This window comes from Ornithorhynchus anatinus, chromosome 2 (genome assembly GCF_004115215.2).
Source record: "Ornithorhynchus anatinus isolate Pmale09 chromosome 2, mOrnAna1.pri.v4, whole genome shotgun sequence".
NCBI classification, from domain to species: domain Eukaryota; kingdom Metazoa; phylum Chordata; class Mammalia; order Monotremata; family Ornithorhynchidae; genus Ornithorhynchus; species Ornithorhynchus anatinus.
In genome coordinates this window covers 134859742-134880877 of record NC_041729.1, presented here as the reverse complement: position 1 = coordinate 134880877, position 21136 = coordinate 134859742, and the positions used below count along the sequence as shown (strand labels likewise).

The 21136-nt window shown below is 48.2% G+C and overlaps 1 protein-coding gene across 2 annotated transcripts in view; it reads right to left on the bottom strand.

Annotated features, from left to right (window-relative positions):
* LOC100090962 (sulfotransferase 1C1-like) overlaps nucleotides 1–7098 on the bottom strand; it is a 32525-nt gene extending 25427 nt beyond the window's left edge. Inside the window, exons 1-2 of one of the 2 annotated variants that reach the window (XM_029048642.2) lie at nucleotides 6857–7098; nucleotides 3704–3886 (exon numbers count right to left, since the gene is read on the bottom strand). In XM_029048642.2, coding sequence (XP_028904475.1) covers nucleotides 3704–3866 — 163 coding nt within the window. In that variant the 5' untranslated portion in view covers nucleotides 3867–3886; nucleotides 6857–7098. Of the gene's footprint in view, nucleotides 1–3703; nucleotides 4216–6856 lie in introns of those variants that run through there. The other variant, XM_029048649.2, reaches the window with a different exon arrangement.
* Between the last annotated feature and the right edge of the window lie 14038 nt (nucleotides 7099–21136).

The window sequence follows — 21136 nt, the reverse complement described above, 5'->3', positions numbered from 1 at the left end:
CTGCACGTAGCAAACGCTCAGTAAATGCTACCGAATGAATACGAGGGAGCCGAGGTCCAGAGAAGTTAAACAACTTGCCCGAGGTCACACAGCAGACAAGTGGTGGAGCTGGATTATGCTATACGATGGTGGAGAATGATGGAAGGTGGCGAGGGGAGAGAAAAAGAATTAGTGTTGAGGACGATAGTTTATAAATAGCTCGAAAGTCCAGTCATTCTAGGGATCCCATTTGGGGTTGAACAAATGCCCTAGGTGGCTTGAGGGCTGGGAATTGTGGTAATTCGATGAAAAATCAGTGTCAAACATTCTGAGACCTGTCAGTGTCTAGTATTGATTTATTTCATTCACCCATTCAATCGTAGAGAAGCAGCGTGGCTCAGTGGAAAGAGCCCGGGTTTGGGAGTCAGAGGTCATGGGTTTGAATCCCGGCTCTGCCACTTGTCAGCTGTAGGCAAGTCACTTCACTTCTCGGTGCCTCAGTTACCTCATCTGTAAAATGGGGATTAACTGTGAGCCTCACGTGGGACAACCTGATTCCCCTGTATCTACCCCAGTGCTTAGAAAAGTGCTCTGCACATAGTAAGCGCTTAACAAATACCAACATCATTATTATTATTTATTGAGCACTGATGGAACAAGATGGTGTCCATCTTGTTTGTCCTGGCCTCCAGTGCCCACAGACCTGGAGGAATATCAGTCTTCTCTGCTCTCAGGCGCCTCAGAGAAACAGAGCGGCACCATGACAAAAGTTTAGCTTCATTTTTATAATTATCCTGGTCAAGCAGGAAAGACACATACTTGCCTTAGAGGCAAAAAGGAGATTCCCACTCTATCTTCTCTCTTGCTATACCAAGCCCCCCCCCCCCAAGAAAATATGAAAAATATCAAAACAGAAACTCCTCGCAACTGGCTTTAAAGCTCTCGATCACCTCGTCCCCTCCTATCTCACCTCGCTGCTCTCCTACTATAACCCAGCCTGCTCACTTCACTCCTCTGATGCCAACCTACTCGCTGTGCCTTGATCGCGTCTTTCTCACCGCCAACCCGTCGCCCACACCCCGTCTCTGGCCTGGAACGCCCTCCCTCTTCATATCTGGCAGACGAATCACGCTCCCCACCTTCAAAATCTTTTTGAAGGCCCATCTCCTCCAAGAGACTTTCCCTGCCTAAGCCCTCATTTCCTCTTCTCCCACTCAATCAGTCGATCGATCAAACGTATTTATTGAGTGGTCCCTGTGTGCGGAGCACTGTACTGAGCACTCGGAAGAGTACAGTACATCAGAATTATTAGACACGTTCCCCGCTCATCACAAGTTTACAGTTTAGAGGAGGTAGACTTCCTTCCACATTGCCCTTGTACTTGGATTTGTTCCTTTTAGTCATCCCCTCCCTCGACCCCACGGCACTTATGTATACATCCGCACTGTATTAATTTATATTAATAATAATAATGTCGGTATTTGTTAAGCGCTTACTATGTGCAGAGCACTGTTCTAAGCGCTGGGGTAGATACAGGGTCATCAGGTTGGCCCACGTGAGGCTGACAGTCTTCATCCCCATTTTACAGATGAGGGAACCGACGCACAGAGAGTGAAGTGACTTGCCCACAGTCACACAGCTGACAAGCGGCAGAGGCGGGATTCGAACCCATGCCCTCTGACTCCCAAGTCCGGGCTCTTTCCACTGAGCCCTTCTCCCTCTCTAGACCGAAAGCTTCTTGGGGGCAGGGAACGTGTCTACCAACTCTGTTGTGTTGTACTCTCCCAAGGGCTTAGTACAGTGCTCAATAAGTATGATTGTTTCATTAATCGATCTGTTTCCTCAGGCACGGACATTTTCTTTCCCCAAATTAGTTGCAGGTCCAGGGAAGGGAGCTGTGGTAAACAGGGATAGTTTCCCTGTAGGGAACGGGTCTACCAACTCTCTTGCTTTGAGAAGCAGCGTGGCTTAGCGGAAAGAGCACGGGTTTGGGAGTCAGAGGTCGTGGGTTCTAATCCCGGTCCCGCCACTTGTCAGCTGTGTGACTTTGGGCAAGTCACTTCACTTCTTTGTGCCTCAGCTATCTCAGCTGTAAAATGGGGATTATGACTGTGAGCCCCATGTGGGACAACCTGATTACCTTGTATCTACCCCAGTGCTTAGAACAGTGATTGGCACACAGTAAGCGCTTAACAGATACCATCAATATTATTATTATTACTCTCCCAAGCACTTAACACAGTGCTCTGCAGCGTGGCCTAATGGAGTCAATCATATTTATTGCGTGCTTACTGTGTGCAGAGCACTCTACTAAGCACTTGGGAGAGCACAGTATAACCATATAACAGACGCATTCCCTGCCCACAACGAGCTTCCAGTCTGGAGGTGGAGACAAACATTAATATAAATGAATAAAATGTCAGATATAATAATGATAATAATGTTGGTATTTGTTAAGCGCTTCCTATGTGCAGAGCACTATTCTAAGCGCTGGGGTAGGTACAGGGTAATCAGGTTGTCCCACGTGAGGCTCACAGTTAATCCCCCTTTTACAGATGAGGTAACTGAGGCCCAGAGAAGTTAAGTGACTTGCCCACAGTCACACAGCTGAAAAGTGCCAGAGCCGGAATTCAAACCCATGACCTCTGACTCCCAAGCCCGGGCTCTTTCCACTGAGCCACGCTGCTTCTCATAAGTGCTGAGGGCTGGGAGGGAGGATGAGTAAACGGAGAAAGTCAGGGAGATGCGGAAGGGAGTGAGTGCCCGTTGTTGGGCAGGCACTGTCCCTATCGGTTGCCGAACTGTACAATCCAATCGCTTAGTACAGTGCTCTGCACACAGTAAGCGCTCAATAAATATGATTGAATGAATGAACGAGAAGCGGAAAGGGGGGCTTAGTCAGGGAAGCCCTCTTGGAGGAGATGGGCCTTCCATAAGGCTCTGAAGCGTGGGGAGAGTCATTGTGTGTCGCATTTGAGGAGGGGGCGAGTTCCAGGCCAGAGGCAGGATATGGGCGAGGGGTCGGCAGCGAGAGCAGGACAACACGCCACAGTCGTGCCGCTCTTCCCGTTCTCTGCGGTGAGCAGGGAGCGTGTCTACCAACCCTGGGGCTTTGCTCACTCCCAGGTGCCTAGTCCAGTGCTCCGCACCCAGGAAACGCTCAGCGCAGGCCACTGATCGACCTGTCGACTGCTGTATTCATTCATTCATTCAATAGTATTTATTGAGCGCTTACTATGTGCAGAGCACTGTACTAAGCGCTTGGAATGGACAAATCGGTAACAGATAGCGACGGTCCCTGCCCTTTGATGGGCTTGAGCCTGCAAGTCAGAGGACCTGGATTCTAATCCCGCTCCGTCACTTGTCTGCTGTGTGACCTTGGGCAGGTAATGTGGCTTCTCTGTGCCTCAGTTCCCTCAAAATGGGGATTAAGACCGTGAGCGCTTTGTGGGATAGGGACTGCATCCAACCCGGTTATCTTGTCTCTTCCCCAGAGCTTAGGCCAGTGCTTGACTCCCAGTAAGTGCTTAACAGATACCGTTTAAAAAAAAAAATTGATTGATTGAACTTTGAACTCTGGTGAATCGTACCTTTGAAGTGCTTCGTACAGTGTTCTGCACACAGAAAGCGCTCAATAAATCCGATTGAATGAACGAATGATCTCCCGTGCGTCAGGGAAGGCTGAATTCTCAATTTCCTCCCGCAATCCCACCCGACCACTTACCAGCCTTGGCATAAGATGCAATGAGAAGATCATCCGGTCTGGCCTGGAAGCTCCATATCCGGTCCCACTCTTGGCTGATGACCTTGGTCATTAGAATCCCATCTACTTCTCCGGTTTCCGGTGGAGGCAACGGTTTGTCCTCTTTCGTTTGGTCTGAAGACATCGTGCCCCCCGAGAACAGCCCTGCTTAACGGAAATGACCCCTCAGATGGACACAGGGCTTTTTCAAAGCGTCTTCACAGACGTCGTGTCAACCAGACAATTAAAGAGTCAGTCAGTCGATCCATGGATGGTTTTTTCTCAGCTCCCGTTGTGTGGAGGTGTAATGAATCGAGCGCCTGGAATTGTACACTCATCACAGAAGACACAATTTCTGTCTTCCAAGAGCTTACGATGTAATAATGATAATGGCATTTGTTTAGCACTTACTGTGTGCCAAGCACTGTACTAGGTGCTGGATGGACGTGATGGATGCTCATTTCAAACTCGCAGCGTGGCTCAGTGGAAAGAGCCTGGGCTTGGGAGTCAGAGGTCATGAGTTCGAATCCCAGCTCTGCCACTTGTCAGCTGGGTGACTGTGGGCAAGTCACTTCACTTCTCTGGGCCTCAGTTCCCTCCTCTGTAAAATGGGGATGAAGACTATGAGCCCCACGTGGGACAACCTGACTCCCCCGTGTCTACCCCAGCGCTTAGAACAGTGCTAGGTTATCATTTCAACTTCACAGTGTATGCGGTGGGGTGGGGGAGGAGAAACTGAGGTCCAGAGAAGTTAGTCACTGGCAAGCTAGGAGCAAAACTGGGGTTAGAACTCAGGGGTCCTGGCTCCTAAACCTATTTTCTTTCCAATCTCTGTCAATCAATCCATGGTATTTGTTGAACACTTACTTTGTACAGAGCATTAAACTAAGACCTGAGGTCTGCTCCTCCTCCCCTCCCCATCGCGTCCCGACCCCCTCCCTCTGCTCTACTCCCCTCCCGGCCCCACGGCACTTGCGTATATATGTTCATATTTATTATTCTATGGATTTTATTAATGATATGTACATATATATATATATATAATTCTATTTATTTATATTGATGCTATTGATGCCTGTCTACTTGTTTTGTTTCCTTGTCTGTCTCCCCCCCCTTCTAGACCGTGAGCCCGTTGTCGGTAGGGATTGTCTCTATTTGTTGCCGAATTGTACTCTCCACACGGATTGACTACGATTGAATGAATGAGAGTTCAATATGAGCGAATGGTAGAAACGTTCCCTGCTCACAGTGAGCTGACAGGCTAGGCCTCGATCTCGTCCATCTCAGCTCCGATCCCTCACCCACGTCCTCCTTCTGGCCTGGAACACCCTCTCTCCTCAAATCCGACAGACAGTTACTCTCCTCCCTTCAGAGCCTTATCGAAGGCCCATCTCCTCCAAGAGGTCTTCCCTGACCACGCCTCCTTTCCTCTTCTCTCACCCCTTCTGCGTCGCCCTGACTTGCTTCCTTTCTTCATCCCCCTCCCGGCCCCATATTGATGATGATAATAATAATAATGATAATGTTGGCATTTGTAAAGCGCTTACTATGTGCAGAGCACTGTTCGAAGCGCTGGGGGAGATACAGGGCCATCAGGTTGTCCCACGTGAGGCTCGTAGTCTTAATCCCCATTTTCCAGATGAGGTAACTGAGGCACCGAGAAGTGAAGTGACTTGCCTACAGTCACCCAGCCGTCAAGTGGCAGAGCTGGGATTCGAACCCATGACCTCGGAATCCCAAGCCCAGGCTCTTTCCACTGAGCCACGCTGCTTCCCATAGCACTTATGTACATATCTCTCATTCATTTCTTTATACTAATGCCTGTCTCCCCCTCTAGACTGTAAGCTTGTTGTGGGCAGGGAATGTGTCTCTTTATTGTTATATTGTACTCTCCCAAACACTCAGTACAGTGCTCTGCACACAGTAAGCATCCAATAAATACAATTGAAAGAATGAACGAATGGCTACAGGGTGGGAGACGGCAGGAGGGAAAGCACGTTTAGACTTCGAGCCCGTTGTTGGACAGGGGTTGTCTCTACCCGTTGCCGAATTGTACATTCCAAGCGCTTAGTACAGTGCTCTGCACATAGTAAGCGCTCAACAAATACAGTTGAATGAACGAGTGAATGCTTGACAGCTATTGAGAGAAAAAAATCTACCACAGATAATTCACAAAGAGAGATGTCACAATTGGGTAACTGAGTATTGACTAGAATCAATCAATCCATTAATGGGGTTTATTGAGCACTTACTGTGTGCAGAGCACTGTACTAAGCACTTGGGTGAGTAGAGAAGCAGGGTGGTTCAGTGGAAAGAGCCCGGGCTGGGGAGTCAGAGGTCATGGGTTCGAATCCCAGCTCCGCCACCTGTCAACCGGGTGACTGTGGGCAAGTCACTTCACTTTTCGGTGCCTCAGTGACCTACCTCATCTGGAAAATGGGGATGAAGACTGTGAGCCCACGTGGGACAACCTGATGACCCTGTATCTACCCCAGCGCTTAGAACAGTGCTCTGCACCTAGTAGGCACTTAACAAATACCAACATTAGTATTATTGACTTCTCTGTGCCTCAGTGACCTCATCCGTAAAATGGGGATGAAGACTGTGAGCCTCACGTGGGACAACCTGATGAACCTGTATCTCCCCCAGGGCTTAGAACAGTGCTCGGCACAGAGTAAGTGCTTAACGAATACCGACATTATCATTACAATTACAATTATTACAGTCGATTAGACCGTGAGCCCGTCAAACGGCAGGGACCGTCTCTATCTGTTGCCGACTTGTTCATTCCAAGCGCTTAGTACGGTGCTCTGCACGTAGTAAGCGCTCAATAGATACTATTGAATGAATGACTGAATATTACAATACAAGAGAGTTGGCAGACACTTTCCCTGTCCATAACGAGCTCCCAGTCTAGAGGATTCTGTAAAGATTACCACCGTTGTTAGGTAATAATCACTAGGATAATGATAAAAACTTGTACACAGATGGATCTCCTTTGGGGTGGTTTGATCTTAAAATCACCCCTCCTGGTCACACCAAGTGTGCAGACTCATCTTGGCTCATTCTCTGGTTGGTCCCGGCAAAAGAGAACAAAGATTCTAGGGTTGGAGGTTGCGGTGATCCAGTACTCACAGAGACAAGGAGGTGTTTTGTTTTGTTTTTCAGCTCCTCTTTCTCCTTCTTATCCCGGGTTTCTTTGCGAAGGTGCCACTGAGCTCTGAAGAGACAGCTATACCAAGCCGGAGATTTTTCCCCAGCTGGAACTTGGCACTCTGGTGTTCCACAAATAGCCAGATGAAACCAAAGGCAGATAAAGCCCTTCTATCCCTCACCCTGAAATACCATAGGAGGGAGGGAAGCTGGGCTGGGTTTTGGTGTTGATCAGCTGGGCTCAGGGAACAGGAGGAGGAGACTAAAACGGGACCTAGTGATGTAAGATTCGGACCCAGTGATGAAAGATTTCCTAATCTGGAAACTTAATTCTATTTCCTGTTTCCCCACAGTTCCGTTATAATTTAAACCACACTGCCTGTCCCAGAGGTCAGAGCTGTAAAGTTCAGCTTTTTCCTGCTGAAATCAGAATTTGTTGCTTTCAAATGGATTTAACCGACAAATCCGGTTCTAGATTAAATAAGCACAGTAAGCACTCAATAAATACAATGGAATGAATGAAGTGCTCGATAAATACCACCGATCGATCGATTGCTCGTAATAATAACTATGGTACTCGTTAAGCGCTTACTATGTGCCAGGCACTGTTCTACGCGCGAGGGTAGATACAAGTTAATCAGGTTGGACTCAGTCCCTGTCCCACATGGGGCTCACAGTCTTAATCCCCATTTTACAGTTGAAGGAACTGAAGCTCTGAGAAGTGAAGTGACAGAAGTGAAGTGACTCGCCCAAGGTCACACCGCAGACAAGTGGAGGAGTCAGGATTAGAACCCAGGTCCTTCTGACTCCCAGGCCCGAGCTGTACTCACTGAGACGTGCTGCTTCAACGATTGATTCACTGAAGAGTCCAAAATGCTGCTGCTCCGTTGTATTTGTTGTAGCCCCGGTCTCTTATAATTTTGTTTCAATTAATCGTTCGATTAATATTATGTAATTGTTAATATTTTAATACAGACCAATTAAGAGATGAATATTAATATTTTGTTCAGTGACTTTCCCAATTAAAGAAATTTTTGCTGCTCCATGGCACATTACGTTGTGGCTCTCTGATTCCAGTCTCTTGGTCGTCCCTGGATTGATAATGATGGAACGTGTTAAGTCCTTACTATGTGCCAAGCATTGTGCGAGGCGCTGAGGTGAATACAAGCAAATCCGTTCGGACACAGTTCCTGTCCCACGTGGGGCTTTTCGTCTTGATCCCCATTTTACACGTGAGGTAACGGAGGCCCAGAGAAGGGAAGTGATTTGCCTGAGGTCACACAGCAGACAAGGGGCGGACCTGGGATTAGAACTCAGGACCTTTGATTCCCAGACCTGTCCACCATAGTGGGGAGGGAGCTGGGGAGATGAAACTCTGTGTCTGACCCTCAGAGACCTCTCCATTCGCTCTCCTGAAGGTTGCCCGTCAGACGGCAGGGACCGTCTCTATCTGTTGCCGACTTGTTCATCCCAAGCGCTTAGTACAGTGCTCTGCACATAGTAAGCGCTCAATAAATACTATTGAATGAAATAAATACTATTGAATGAATTATGGTATTTATGGCAGATACAAGTTAATCAGGTCAGCCACAGTCTCTGTCCCGCATGGGGCTCGTAGTCCAAGTAAGAAGGAGATCAGACACTGAATTCTCATTTTGCAGATGAGGAAACTGAGACACAGAGAAGTTGGAGAAGCAGCGTGGCTCAGTGGAAAGAGCCCGGGCTTGGGAGTCAGAGGTCATGGGTTCGAATCCCGGCTCGGCCGCTTGTCAGCTGACTATGGGCTAGTCAACTTAACTTCTCTGTGCCTCAGTCCCCTCATCTGTAAAATGGGGATTAACGGTGAGCCTTACGTGGGACAACCTGATTACCCTGTATCCACCCCAGCGCTTAGAACGGTGCTCTACACATAGTAAGCGCTTAACAAATACCAACATTATTATTATTATTAAGTGACTTGCCCAAGGTCACCCAGCAGTACTGGCAGGGCCGGAATTGGAACCAGGTCCTCTCGCTCCCAGGCCTTTCACTCTTTTCACTAGATTAGACTGTGAGCCCATCACTGGGCAGGGATTGTCTCTATCGGTTGCTGAATTGGACATTCCAAGCGCTTAGTACAGTGCTCTGCACCTAGTAAACGCTCAATAAATACTATTGAACGAATGAACTAGGCCCCACAATCAACCAGTCATCTTTACTGAGTGCTTACTAGGTACAGGACACTGTAGTAAGTGCTTGGGAGAGTACAACGTAACACCGTAGTAGGCATGTTCCCTGCCCACAGCGAGCTTCCAGTCTAGAGGGTGAAGACAGACGTTAATATGAATGAATTACGGATTTTGAACGTAAGTGCCGTGGCTCTCGGGGGTGGTGAATAAAGAGGGAGACGCAGAAGAGAGTGGGAGAAGAGGAAAGGAGGGCTTAGACAGGGAAGGCTTCTTGGAAGAGGTGGGCTTTTAATAAGGCTTTGAAGTGGGGGAGAGTCACTGTCCGATATGAAGAGGGAGGAGCAACAGGTTGAACGTGAGATAGACGAGATGGAGGTACGGTGAGTAGGTTGCCATTAGAAGAACGGAGTGTGCGGGCTGGGCTGCAGTAACGAGGTGAGGTAGGAGGGGCCAAGGTGATTGAGTGTTTTAAAACCATCTGTGAGGTGTTTCTATTTGATGCGGATGTGGGTGGGCAACTACCTGTGAGAGGGGAAACAAGGCCTGAACGTTTTTTGTAGGACGGTGATTTGGGCAGCAGAGTGAAGTATGGACTGGAGTGGCGAGAGGCAGGAGACTGGCAGGTCAGAAAGGAGCCTGATGGAGTAATCGAGGAGGGGTAGGATACGTGTTCGGTTGGATGGAGAGGAAAGGGTGGATTTTGGCGATGCTGCGAAGGTTGAACCAAAAGGATTTAGTGATGGATTGATTGAATGAGAGGAGTCAAGGATAATGCCAAGGTTACGGGCTTACGAGACAGGGAGGATGATGGTGGCTTCTACAGTGATGGGAAAGTCAGGGAGAGGACAGGGTTCGGGAGGGAAGATGAGGAGTTCTCTTTTAGACACGTTACGTTTGAGGTGACAGGAGGACATCCAAGTAGAGATGTCTTGAAGGCGGGAGGAAATACGAGATTGCAGAATGTGAGAGCGATCAGGGCTGGAGGTGGAGATTTGGGTATCATCTGCTTAGAGATGGAAGGTGAAGCCATCCGAGCAAATGGGTTCTCCAAACGAGGGGGTTTAGATGGAGAATAGAAGGGGACCCAGAACTGAAACTTGAGGGAACCCCATAGTTAGGGCGTGGGAGGTAGAGGAAGGGCCTGCCAAAGAGACTAAGAATCAGTGGCCAAGAGCTAGGAGGAAAATCAGGGGAGGACAGTGTCAGTGAAGCTGAGGTTAGATAATGTTGCCACGAGAAGTGGGTGGTCCACAGTGCCGCTTGAGAGGTCGAGGAGGATTAAGGATGGAGAGTGGCAAGAAGGGAATCGTCGGTGATCTTTGAGAGGGAGGTTTCTGTGGCGGGAAGGGGACGGAAGGCAGATCGGAGGGGGTCGAGGAGAGAATTGGCGGAGAGGCATTTGAGACAGCTAGTGTAGACAACTCGCTCAAGGAGTTTGGAGAGGAAGGATGGGAGGGAGATGGGGCGATAACTGCAGGGAGCCGGGGGATCAAGGGAAGGTTGTCTTTAGAATAGGGGAGACATGAGCATGTTCGAAAGCGGTGGGGAAGAAGCCATTGGAGGGCCAACAGTTGAAGATGGCAATCGGGGAGGAAAGAAGAGAGGGTGCAAGTGCAAAGGGATGGGATCGGATGTACAGGTGGAATGGGCGGATTTTGAGAGGAGGCAGGAGATCTCTCGAGGTACTGCTGGGAGAGATGGGAGGGTCGAAGAAGGGGCAGGAGGAAGGAGGCACTGGAGAGGAGCAAGGGAGACTTAAGAAGATCATGCTTGATATTTTCTATTTCTTCAATAAAATAGGTAGCAGGTCACGAGGGGCAAGGGAGGACAGAGGAATTAAATATCTGGAACAGCAGGCCGGGGCGCTAGGCTTGGGTGTCAATAAGGAGGGACACTACTCAGGTGGTGGGTTGTAGTTTTAATAATAGCATAGGAGAAGAAACAGTATAGTAACAGTCGTACTGGCAATTTTTGTAGGAGTCGCAATAATTCATTCAATCGTATCTATTGAGCGCTTACTCTGTGCAGAGCACTGTACTAAATACTAGTAGTAGAATACTAGCAGTGGCACAGGTAATAGAATTTTTTGAGGGTCCATGAGGTGCAAAACAATATCCTCAGCACCTGGGAAGTACAAAACAAGCAAATGACACTTTCCCTGACTTCAAGGAGTCTACGTTCTTGAGGGGAGGCAGCCATAAAAGTAGGTCCAGCCTACTTTTGTTTATTTGTTTTTGTTTTGCATTTATTTATGCAAAATAAATGAAGCAGCATGGCCCAATGGAAAGAGCACGGGCCTGGGAGTCAGAGGATCTGGGTTCTAATTCCGGCTCCACCACTCGACTGCTGTATGACTTTAGACAAATCATTTCGCTTCTCTGTGACTCTGTTCCCTCATCTGTAAAACTGCGATAAAGACCACGAGCTCCGTGTGAGACGTGGTTTGGGTCCAACCTGATTGGCCTGTATCTACCCCAGGGTTTAGTACAGTGCCTGGCACATAGTAAACGCTTAATAAATGGTATTAAAAAAAAGGACAATTACGTACAGCAAGCGCTCGATACAACTGATAAACGAATATCATTTAAATAAGATGATCCACTGTACTGCACTCACCCAAGCGCTTAGTACAGTGCTCCACACATAATAACTGATAAGTAACTACCACTGATGATGATACAGCAGAGCCTGGTGTAGATTGGAAAGGCTGAAGGAAGGAGGAGGCTGATAGTCGATCGTATTGAGTGTGTACAGAGCACTGTACTGAGCACTTGAGCGGGTACAATATAGCAATATAGTAGACACATTCCCTGCCCACAGCGAGCTTACAGTCTAGAGGGGAAGACAGACATTAATATAAATAAATGAATAGAATAATATAATCACAAGATAGCCAGCACTGGCCACTGAGTGGTACTTGTCAGGGTGGAGGGAAAGGGCTGATCGGAGAGGTGTTATTTAGGAAGAAACCATAAGAAGAGGCATGAGATGGAACTCATAAGTAAACAGTGAGGAGTCAAGGACTGTTAACTCATCAATCAATCAATCAATCATATTTATTGAGCGCTACTGTGTGCAGAGAACTGTGTGCAGGGAAGCAGCACGGCCTAGTGGATAGTAAATGTGCCTGGGAGTCAGAAGGTCATGAGTTCTAAATCCGGTTCCTCCACCTGTCTGTTGTGTGACCTTGGGCAAGTCACTTTTACTTCTCTCCTCAGTTACCTCATTTGTAAAATGAGGATTGAGACTGTGACCCCCACGTGGGACAGGGACTGTGTCCAACCCGATTTGCTCGTATCCGCCCCAGTGCTTAGTAGAGTGCTTGGCACACAATAAGCAATTAATAAATGCCATAATCATCATCATCATCGGAGCACTGTACTAAACTCTTGGGATCGTCCTCTAGACTGTCAGCTCAATGTGGACAGGAAACATGTCTGCTAACTCTGCTGCACTTCCCTCTCAAGTGAGTAGTACAGTGCTCTGCACACAGTAAGCACTCAATGAATACGATTGAGTGAATGAATGACTAGTAAGTGCTCAATAAAATAACACCGACTGAGTGATAACACTGAAGTTGCTGGCTTTGGTTCAAGGGGGGGGTGGGGTGGCATGATTGGCTGAGATACGAAAGTTAAGAGGAGAAGTAGGTTTAGGAGGAAAGACGGGCAGGGATCATGTCCACCAACTTGTCCCCAGAGAGCTTACAATCCAGCGGAGGGAACAGATATTAGAATAAATTACAAGCAAGGGAAGCAAACCCCTCTCTGGGTTGCAACAGGAGAGTTTCCACCCCTCTTTGGGAGGGAGAGTCAAGCAGAGGCCTACCCTTTCCATTCCTAGCTTGGCCAGTGGCTAGCGAGTGGCAGGTCATTTGCTTCAAGTCAAAACTCACCCTTGCTGGGCAGCAGCGGCACGGGAGAGAGTCGAGGGTGGAGATTCAGGTTTACTGCCCGGAAGAAGGCGGTGGTAAACCGCTTCCAGATTTTTTATCAAGAAAACTCTGTGGATCCACTACCAGAACGATTGCTGATGGAGAGCGGGGCGTTCGGGGAGAGATGTGTCCGTGGTGTCGCTATGGGTCGGAAACGACTCGGCGGCGAAAGACAAGACAAGGGGACGCAACAGAATATAAGGATACCGACGTAAGTACTGTAGGGGTGGGGGTGGGGTGAATCCGATCGCCGCTCTGGGTTTCACAGGTGTTTGCCGAAGTGCTTTGCACACCGTGGGTGCTCAGTAAGCACAGCTCGTTGTGGACAGGGAGCGTGTCTCTTTATTGTTATACTGCACTCTCCCAAGCGCTCGGTACGGTGCTCTGAACACAGTAAGCGTTCGATAAATACGACTGAATGAATGAGTTACAGAGCCTTCCCTAAGCTCTTCTGCCTTCAGTCAATCATATTTATTGGGCGGTTACTGTGTGCAGAGTACTGTACTGAGCACTTGGGAGAGTATAATATAACATTAACAGACACAACCCCTGCCCATACCGAGCTTATAGTCTAGAGAGGGAGACAGACGTTAATATAAATAAATGAATTATAGATATGTACGTAAGTGCCGTGGGGCTGGGAGGGGGGATGGATAAAGGGAGCAAGTCAGGGTGACGCAGAAGGGAGTGGAAGAAGAGGAAAGGGGGACTAAGACAAGGCCTCTTGGAGGAAATGTGCCCTCAGTAAGGCTTTGACAGGAGGCGGGGAGAGTAATTGTCTGCCGGATATAAGGAGGAAGCGCGTTCCCAGCCAGAGGCGGGACTCGGGTGAGATGTCGTTCGGAGAGATAGCCGAGACGGAGGCCCAGTGAGAAGGTTAGCGTCAGAGGAGTGAAATGTACGGGTTGGCTTTGGGCTCCCAACCTTGGAGACTGCCAGCCATATGGCAAACAAGCCCCACCCTGCGGCTGGCCGGGAGAGCAGGGGATACAGGAAAAGGAATGGGAAAAATAACCGGCAGGGGAATTTTGCTGCTTCGGGACTCATGTTAGGGATGGGAAAATTGGAGGTTAGATTTGACTTTTGAAAATTAAGATTTTCCCCACTAACAACAATAATTATGGTAATTAAGTGCTTACTATATAGGAAGAACCGTAAACTCTAGGTAGACTGTAAACTCCCTCTGGACTGTAAGCTCGTTAAGGGCAGGGAATGTGTCTGTTTACTTTTGTATCGTACTCTCCCAAGTGCTTAGTACAGTGCTTTTCACACAGTAAGCCCTCAATAAATACGATTGAATGAATGAAGAGCTGGAGAAAATATCAGAGGTTCCACAGGGGCCTCATGGTCTAAGGGAGAACAGGTATTGAATGCCCATTATATAGATGAAGGAAGTGAGGCACAGAGAAGTTAAATGACTTTCCGAGGGTCACACAGCAGACAAGTGGCAGAGCTGGGATCGGAACCCAGGGCCTCTGACTCCCAGGCCCGTGCTCTATCCATTAGACAACACTACTTCTTCAGCTTGTCATGTTGTCCTTGTGGGCAGGGTCTCTATTCGATACGCATGGAAACCATTCAAAAGATTCTAGAAATGATCATAATAATGATTCAATAATAACAACAATGAGTAGAGTTCTCTGATAACATTTGGTGCTATGTATTAACTGCTACAGCTTCTCTGCACACAATTATATAAGTACACTGGATCCTTTATTTTCCTTCCCCTAAATAATAGTTTAAGAAGCGGATACGGGGGAAATCTTCTGAAATCCATAGCATTTGTGCGGGGAGGGCTGGACTGACACAGATCCCCTAAACGAAGCGATTATTTCTCCAAACGGTCACACCCGTAGAGTTGGGTTCGATCCTAGAACGTCAGCAGGATGAATTCATTTCTAGTCCCAGTATAATGGCTTTCTGAAAATCCCACAGTCTGCCTGACCTCTCCAATGACCTGGCCGCTCGGAGAATTTGAATCTGTAACTCAACACCCTGATATCTGTGTGAACACAGAAGGGACCGGTGTTCTTAATTCTATCCGGAGAAGGTACAAATGATCAGCCAGCACACTTAGCTAAGGCAAACAAGATTAGATTCCCTTTGCTGTAGTTCAGGGGCCCGCAGGAGGAGAGAGGCAGACAAACTAGAGGATCTGGATTTGGAAACCTTGAAGAATTAATAATAATGTTGGTATTTGTTAAGCGCTTACTGTGTGCAGAGCACTGTTCTGAGCGCCGGGGTAGATACAGGGTAATCAGGTTGTCCCACGTGAGGCTCAGTCTTCATCCCCATTTGACGGACGAGGGAACTGAGGCACAGAGAAGTGAAGTGATTTGCCCACAGTCACACAGCTGACAAGTGGCAGAGTCAGGATTCGAACCCATGACCTTCGACTCCCAAGCCCGGGCTCTTTCCACTGGGCCACGCTGCTTCTCTTAACTCATCTAAAAGTTAGAAAGGGCTTTAATAATAGAGTACTTTGAATTTGTTTGGCACAATCAATTCTAACCTAGCTCATCTCCCACCGCATTCATTCAATCACTGTATTTATTGAGCGCTTACTCTGTGCAAAGCGCTTGGGAGAGTACGATATAACAACAAACAGACACACATTCCTGCCCACAACGAGCTCATAGTCTAGATGGCTATATCTCAGCCCACCCAATCTGTTCCTCTCCGGTTACTTACTGTATCTTAATCTGAGAATATCTTAATCTGAGAAGCAGCATGGAGTAGTGGATAGAGCACGGACCTGGAAGTCAGAAGGTCGTGGGTTCCAGTTCTGGCTCCGCCACTTGTCTGCTGCGTGACCTTGGGCTAGTCACTTCACTTCTCTGGGCCTCAGTTACCTCATCTGTAAAATGGGGATTGGGATTGCGAGGCCCAACCCGATCTGCTTGGATCCATCCCAGTGCTTGGTATGGTGCCTGGCACATAGTGAAGCGCTTCACAAATACCATAATAATAATTATTATTGATAATATCACTGTTAAAAACAGCATTCTGAGCATAGCAGCTTTTGATCTAAATGACTCTGTCTTTGTCTCAGGAAGTCCCCCATTTCAGGCGGGATGTATATCACATCTGCAAATTCCAAATTCCGGGGGACAGGAGATTGCTTCTTTCCCAAAACAGATAAGGCCTGCTTGGACAGGAGATTGCTTCTTACCCAAAACAGATAAGGCCCGCTTGAAGAGTCTCTTTTGTCATTGAAGAAAACACATTGTCCGAGTTCTTTCGTGACTGGCTACTTCTCCTATAGGTTGCAAATAAAGGCCCAGCCAAACAGGAGAGGGGGGCCGTTGTGTCACTCGTACCTCTCCGGAGGTGAACGGGCACTCGGTCACCTTCCTCCCTTTTCTGATCTATCCAACGCTGTCTCTGAGTGTTACTTTCCTTACTTGCGTCACCACCTTGGGTTCGAATCCTCACTGCCTTTTAGTTCCATTCTCTTTTCGAGTACAATCACCTCTCTTGCCACTGAATTTTTGCTCATGTCCTCCCCCTGGCCTGGAACTCCCTCTCCCTCCATATCCATTCTCCCCATCTTCTAAGTTCCTATTAAGATCGCATCTCCTCCTAGAAGCCTTCCCTTAATGACCCCTCATTTCCTCACCCTATTCACCCTCCCTCCTGCATTGACTGTGCAGTCTAGTCTGTACCCTTTAATAATAATAATAATAACTGCCTGAAAATCAATAGAATAATAATGATAATTGTGATATTTGTCAAGTGCTTACTATGTGCCAGGCACTGTATTAAGCGTGGGGGAGGAGGGGATACAAGCAAATGGGGTTGGACACAGTCCCTGTCCCACGTGGGGCTCACAGCCTCAATCTCCTTTTTACAGATGAGGTAACTGAGGCCCAGAGAAGTGAGGCGACTTGCCCAACAAGGTCACACAGCAGTCAAATGGCCAAGAAGATCAGATGGGAAGCTTGACGGGGGCAGGAAGGAGCCCGTCTACCAGGGCTACAGCAGGTTCTTGGTGGGAAAGGTCTGGTGGCTAAGTCCCAACTCAGGGCCCTGGGAGGCAGCTCAGAGGTGGGTGGTTTTAGGGTGGGTGCGCGACTCTGCAACAGACAGAAACTCCTCACCATCAGCTTTAAAGCAGTTAATCCCTTTGCCCCCTCTTAACTCACCTTGCTACTCTCCTACTAAAATCCAGCCCGCACACTTCACTCCTCTAATACCAACCTTCTCACTGCACCTCCAGCTCACCTATCTCGCCGCCGACCCCTCGCCCCCATCCTGCCTCTGTCTTGGAAAGTCCTCCCTCCTCAAATCTGACGGACGATTACTCTCTCCGCCTTCAAAGCCTTATTGAAGGCACATCTCCTCCAAGAGGCCTTCCCAAAGTCCACCTTTTCTCTTCTCCCACTCCCTTCTGCATCACCCTGACTTGTTCCCTTTATTCATCCCCCATCCCAGCTCCACAGCACTTATGTAACTATCTGTAATTTATTGAAGTAAATGTCTGTCTCCCCCTCCGTAAGCTCACTGTGGGCAGGGAGTGTGTCTGTTTATAGTTAAAATTGTACTTTCCCAAATACTTAGTACGGTGCTCTGCACGCAGTAAGCGCTCAGTAAATATGATTGACTGACTGCCTGGAGGTGAGGGACAGAGGCTTGGGGCCGAGGCAGCATGGTCCAGTGGATAGAACCCAGGCCTGGGAGTCAGAAGGACCTGGGCTCTAATCCCAGCTCCATCATTTATTGGCCGTGCGACCTTGGGCAAATCACTTTACTTCTCCGTGCCTCAGTTCCCCCACCTGTAAAATGGGGATTGAGACCGAGCGTTCCATGTGGGACAGGGACTGTGTCCAACCTGATTCGCTTGTTTATACTCCAGCGCTTACATAGTAAGTGCTTAACAAATACCACGGTGATTATTATTATTGTGAAGGAAACCGATACCCTGAAGATTTGCTGGTGGGCCCCGAAGAGGCCTGGGAGCAACGGCTCATGAGGTTGACTTGGGTTCGGAGAAGCTTTTCTTCAGGTAATCCCTGGGTCTGAACTCTGACCGAATCCCCTTTGCCCTCTCAGCTGCTCTGGACAAGGTGAACCGCTCCGTCCTCTCCCCGCTAACGGGCCTCGGGTTTGCGGACTCTGCAGTCACTTGCTTCTCCTCAGTTCTCCGACCGCCTCCTTCTTATTTCCCTTCACTGCCCCCTCTTCTGCCTTTTTTCTTTCTTCTTTTCTTTAATGGTATTAGTTAAGCACTCACTGAAGGCCGGGGTAGATACAAGCTAATGAGGTTGGACGCAGTCCGTGTCCCACCCGGGGTTCGCAGTATTCATCTCCGCTTTACAGATGAGGTAACAGAGAGGTGAAGTGGCTTGACCGAGGTCACACGGCAGACAAGTCGCGGAGCTGGGATTAGGCCCCAGCTCCTTCTGACTCCCAGACCCGGGTTCTACCCACTAGGCCACGTTGTTTCTCTTAATCAGCCAACCAATCAATCGTATTTGAATGATCATTTACCGTGTGCTGAGCACTGTACTGAGTGCTTGGAGGAGTATGATAGAATCAGTAGACACGTTGCTACTGTGATTTACTACACAAGGCTGTGTTCAGCTCGGCCACTTGTCAGCTGTGTGACTGTGGGCAAATCACTTCACTTCTCTGAGCCTCAGTTACCGCATCTGTAAAATGGGGATTAACTGTGAGCCTCACGTGGGACAACCTGATTACCTTGTGTCTACCCCAGCGTTTAGAACGGTGCTCTGCACATAGTAAGCGTTTTACAAATACCAACTTTTTTTTTTTTTCAGAGACCCCCCCAACTCTTCCCACTTTATACTCACTCATCCTTCCCCATGGCCCCTGGCTACCAACTCTATTAGAATGACTCCCAAATCTGCCTCCCTGGTCTAATTTATTTCCAATGCACCTCCACCCGCCTGCAAGACATCTCCACCCTCATATCCCACCGGCACCTCAAACTCAACGTGCCTAAAATAAATCTCCTCATCTTCCCCCCATTAAAATCACTCCTCCTCCAACTTCGCCATCGCTGTCGATAACACCGCCATCCTCCCTCCCAGAAGCCCACAGCCTCTGTGTTGATCTTGGACTTTTCTTTGTTCCAATCTAGGCGATCTACTGCCAAACCCTGCTTCTTCTCCCTACATGGTATCGTCTGGATTGTCTTCTTTGACCGTCACTCGACACACAAAGCGACGTAGTGTAGTGGATAGGGCCCAGGCCTGGGAGTCGGAAGGTCACGGGTTCTAATCCCGGCTCCGTCACTGGTCTGTTGTGTGACCCTGGGCAAGTCACTTCACTGGGCCTCCGTTCCCTCATCTGTCAAATGGGGAATGAGACTGTGAGCCCCACGTGGGACAGGGACTGTGTCCAACCCGATTTGATTGCATCCACCCGAGTGCTTAGAACAGTGCCTGGCACATAGTACGCACTTAATACCATTATTATGATGATGACGATGATGATGATGATCTCTCCACTCCTCAAAACTCTCCTCTGTCCTCCTTCCAAACCAAGCACAAATACCTCACATATAGCCCTAAGGCTTTTAACCAATTTACCCTATCTCTCTGAGCAGAGAACGCGTCTACCAACTCTGCTGTAGCATATACTCTCCCAAGCACCTAATACTCTGCTCACAGTAAGTGTTCAATAAATACCACTGATGACGTTGATCAGCTCTCTTCACTTCCTACTCCCCAGTTCACTCCTTTCGATCCTCCCAAGGGTAACCTTCTGAGTGTTCATCGCTCTCGCCTCACCTGTTTTCCTTCCCTTGCCCACACTGTTCTCCTAGGCCTGTCACTTCCTCCTTCTCCAAATTCGACACATCGCTACCCTCAGTCAGTCAGTTCTATTTGTTGAGCACTTATGTGCAGAGCACTGTATTAAGCACTTGGGAGAGTACAATAGAACAAAAGACAGCTACATTCCCTGACCACAATGAGCTTACAGTCCAGAGGGGGAGACAGGCATTAATTCATTCATTCAATAGTATTTATTGAGCGCTTACTATGTGCAGAGCACTGTCCTAAGCGCTTGGAATGTACATTTTGGCAACAGATAGAGACAATCCCTGCCCAGTGACGGGCTCACAGTCTAATATACATGAATAAATGAGAGATATGTACATAAGTACCGTGGGGCTGGGACAGGGGATGAATAAAGAGATCAAGTCAAGGCAACGCAGAAGGGAGTGGGAGAAGAGGAAAGGAGGGCTTATCAAGCCTCTTGGAGGAGATGTGTCTTTAATAATAATAATAATAATAATAATAATAATAATAATGATAATTATGGTATTTGTTAAGCACTTACGATGTGCCAAGCACTGTTCTAAGCGCTGGGGGAGATACAAGGTAATCAGGTTGTCCCACGTGGGGCTCACAGTCTCAATCCCCATTTTACAGATGAGGTAACTGAGGCCCAGAGAAGTTAAGTGGCTTGCCCAAGGTCACACAACAGACAACCAGGCTTTGCGGTGGGGGAGAGTGATTGTCTGTCAGACACTCCCACCGGCTGATCTCGTCCCCAAATTCCACCTTTTCCAACAGGTCTCCAACAGCCCTCTGCCACTTAGCTCCCATTTATATCCATCCTGAGCACTAATGTCACATCTCCTCCGAGAGGCCTTCCCTGATTAAGAGAAGTAGCTTGGCTCAGTGGATAGAGCCCGGGCCTGGGAGTCTGAAGGACATGGGTTCTAATCCCGGCTCTGCCACACGGCTGCTGTCTGATCTTAGGCGAGTCACTTCACTTCTCTGGGCCTCAGTTACTTCATCCATAAAACAAGGATTTAGAGTGTGAATCCCATGTGGGATATATCTTCATTACCCTATTTATTTTGTTTATTTTGTTTAATGAGATGTACATTACCCTGATTCTATTTATTTGCCATTGTTTTTATGGGATGTTCTTCCCCTTGACTCTATTTATTGCCATTGTTCTCGTCCGCCCGTCTCCCCCGATTAGACCGTAAGCCCGTCGGAGGGCAGGGACTGTCTCTATCTGTTGCCGACCTGTACATTCCAAGCGCTTAGTACAGTGCTCTGCACATAGTAAGCAATCAATAAATACTATTGAATGAATGTGGGACAGGGACGGTGTCCAACCTGATTAACTTGTATCTGCCCCAGTGCTTAGAACAGTGCTGGGCACACAGTAAATGCT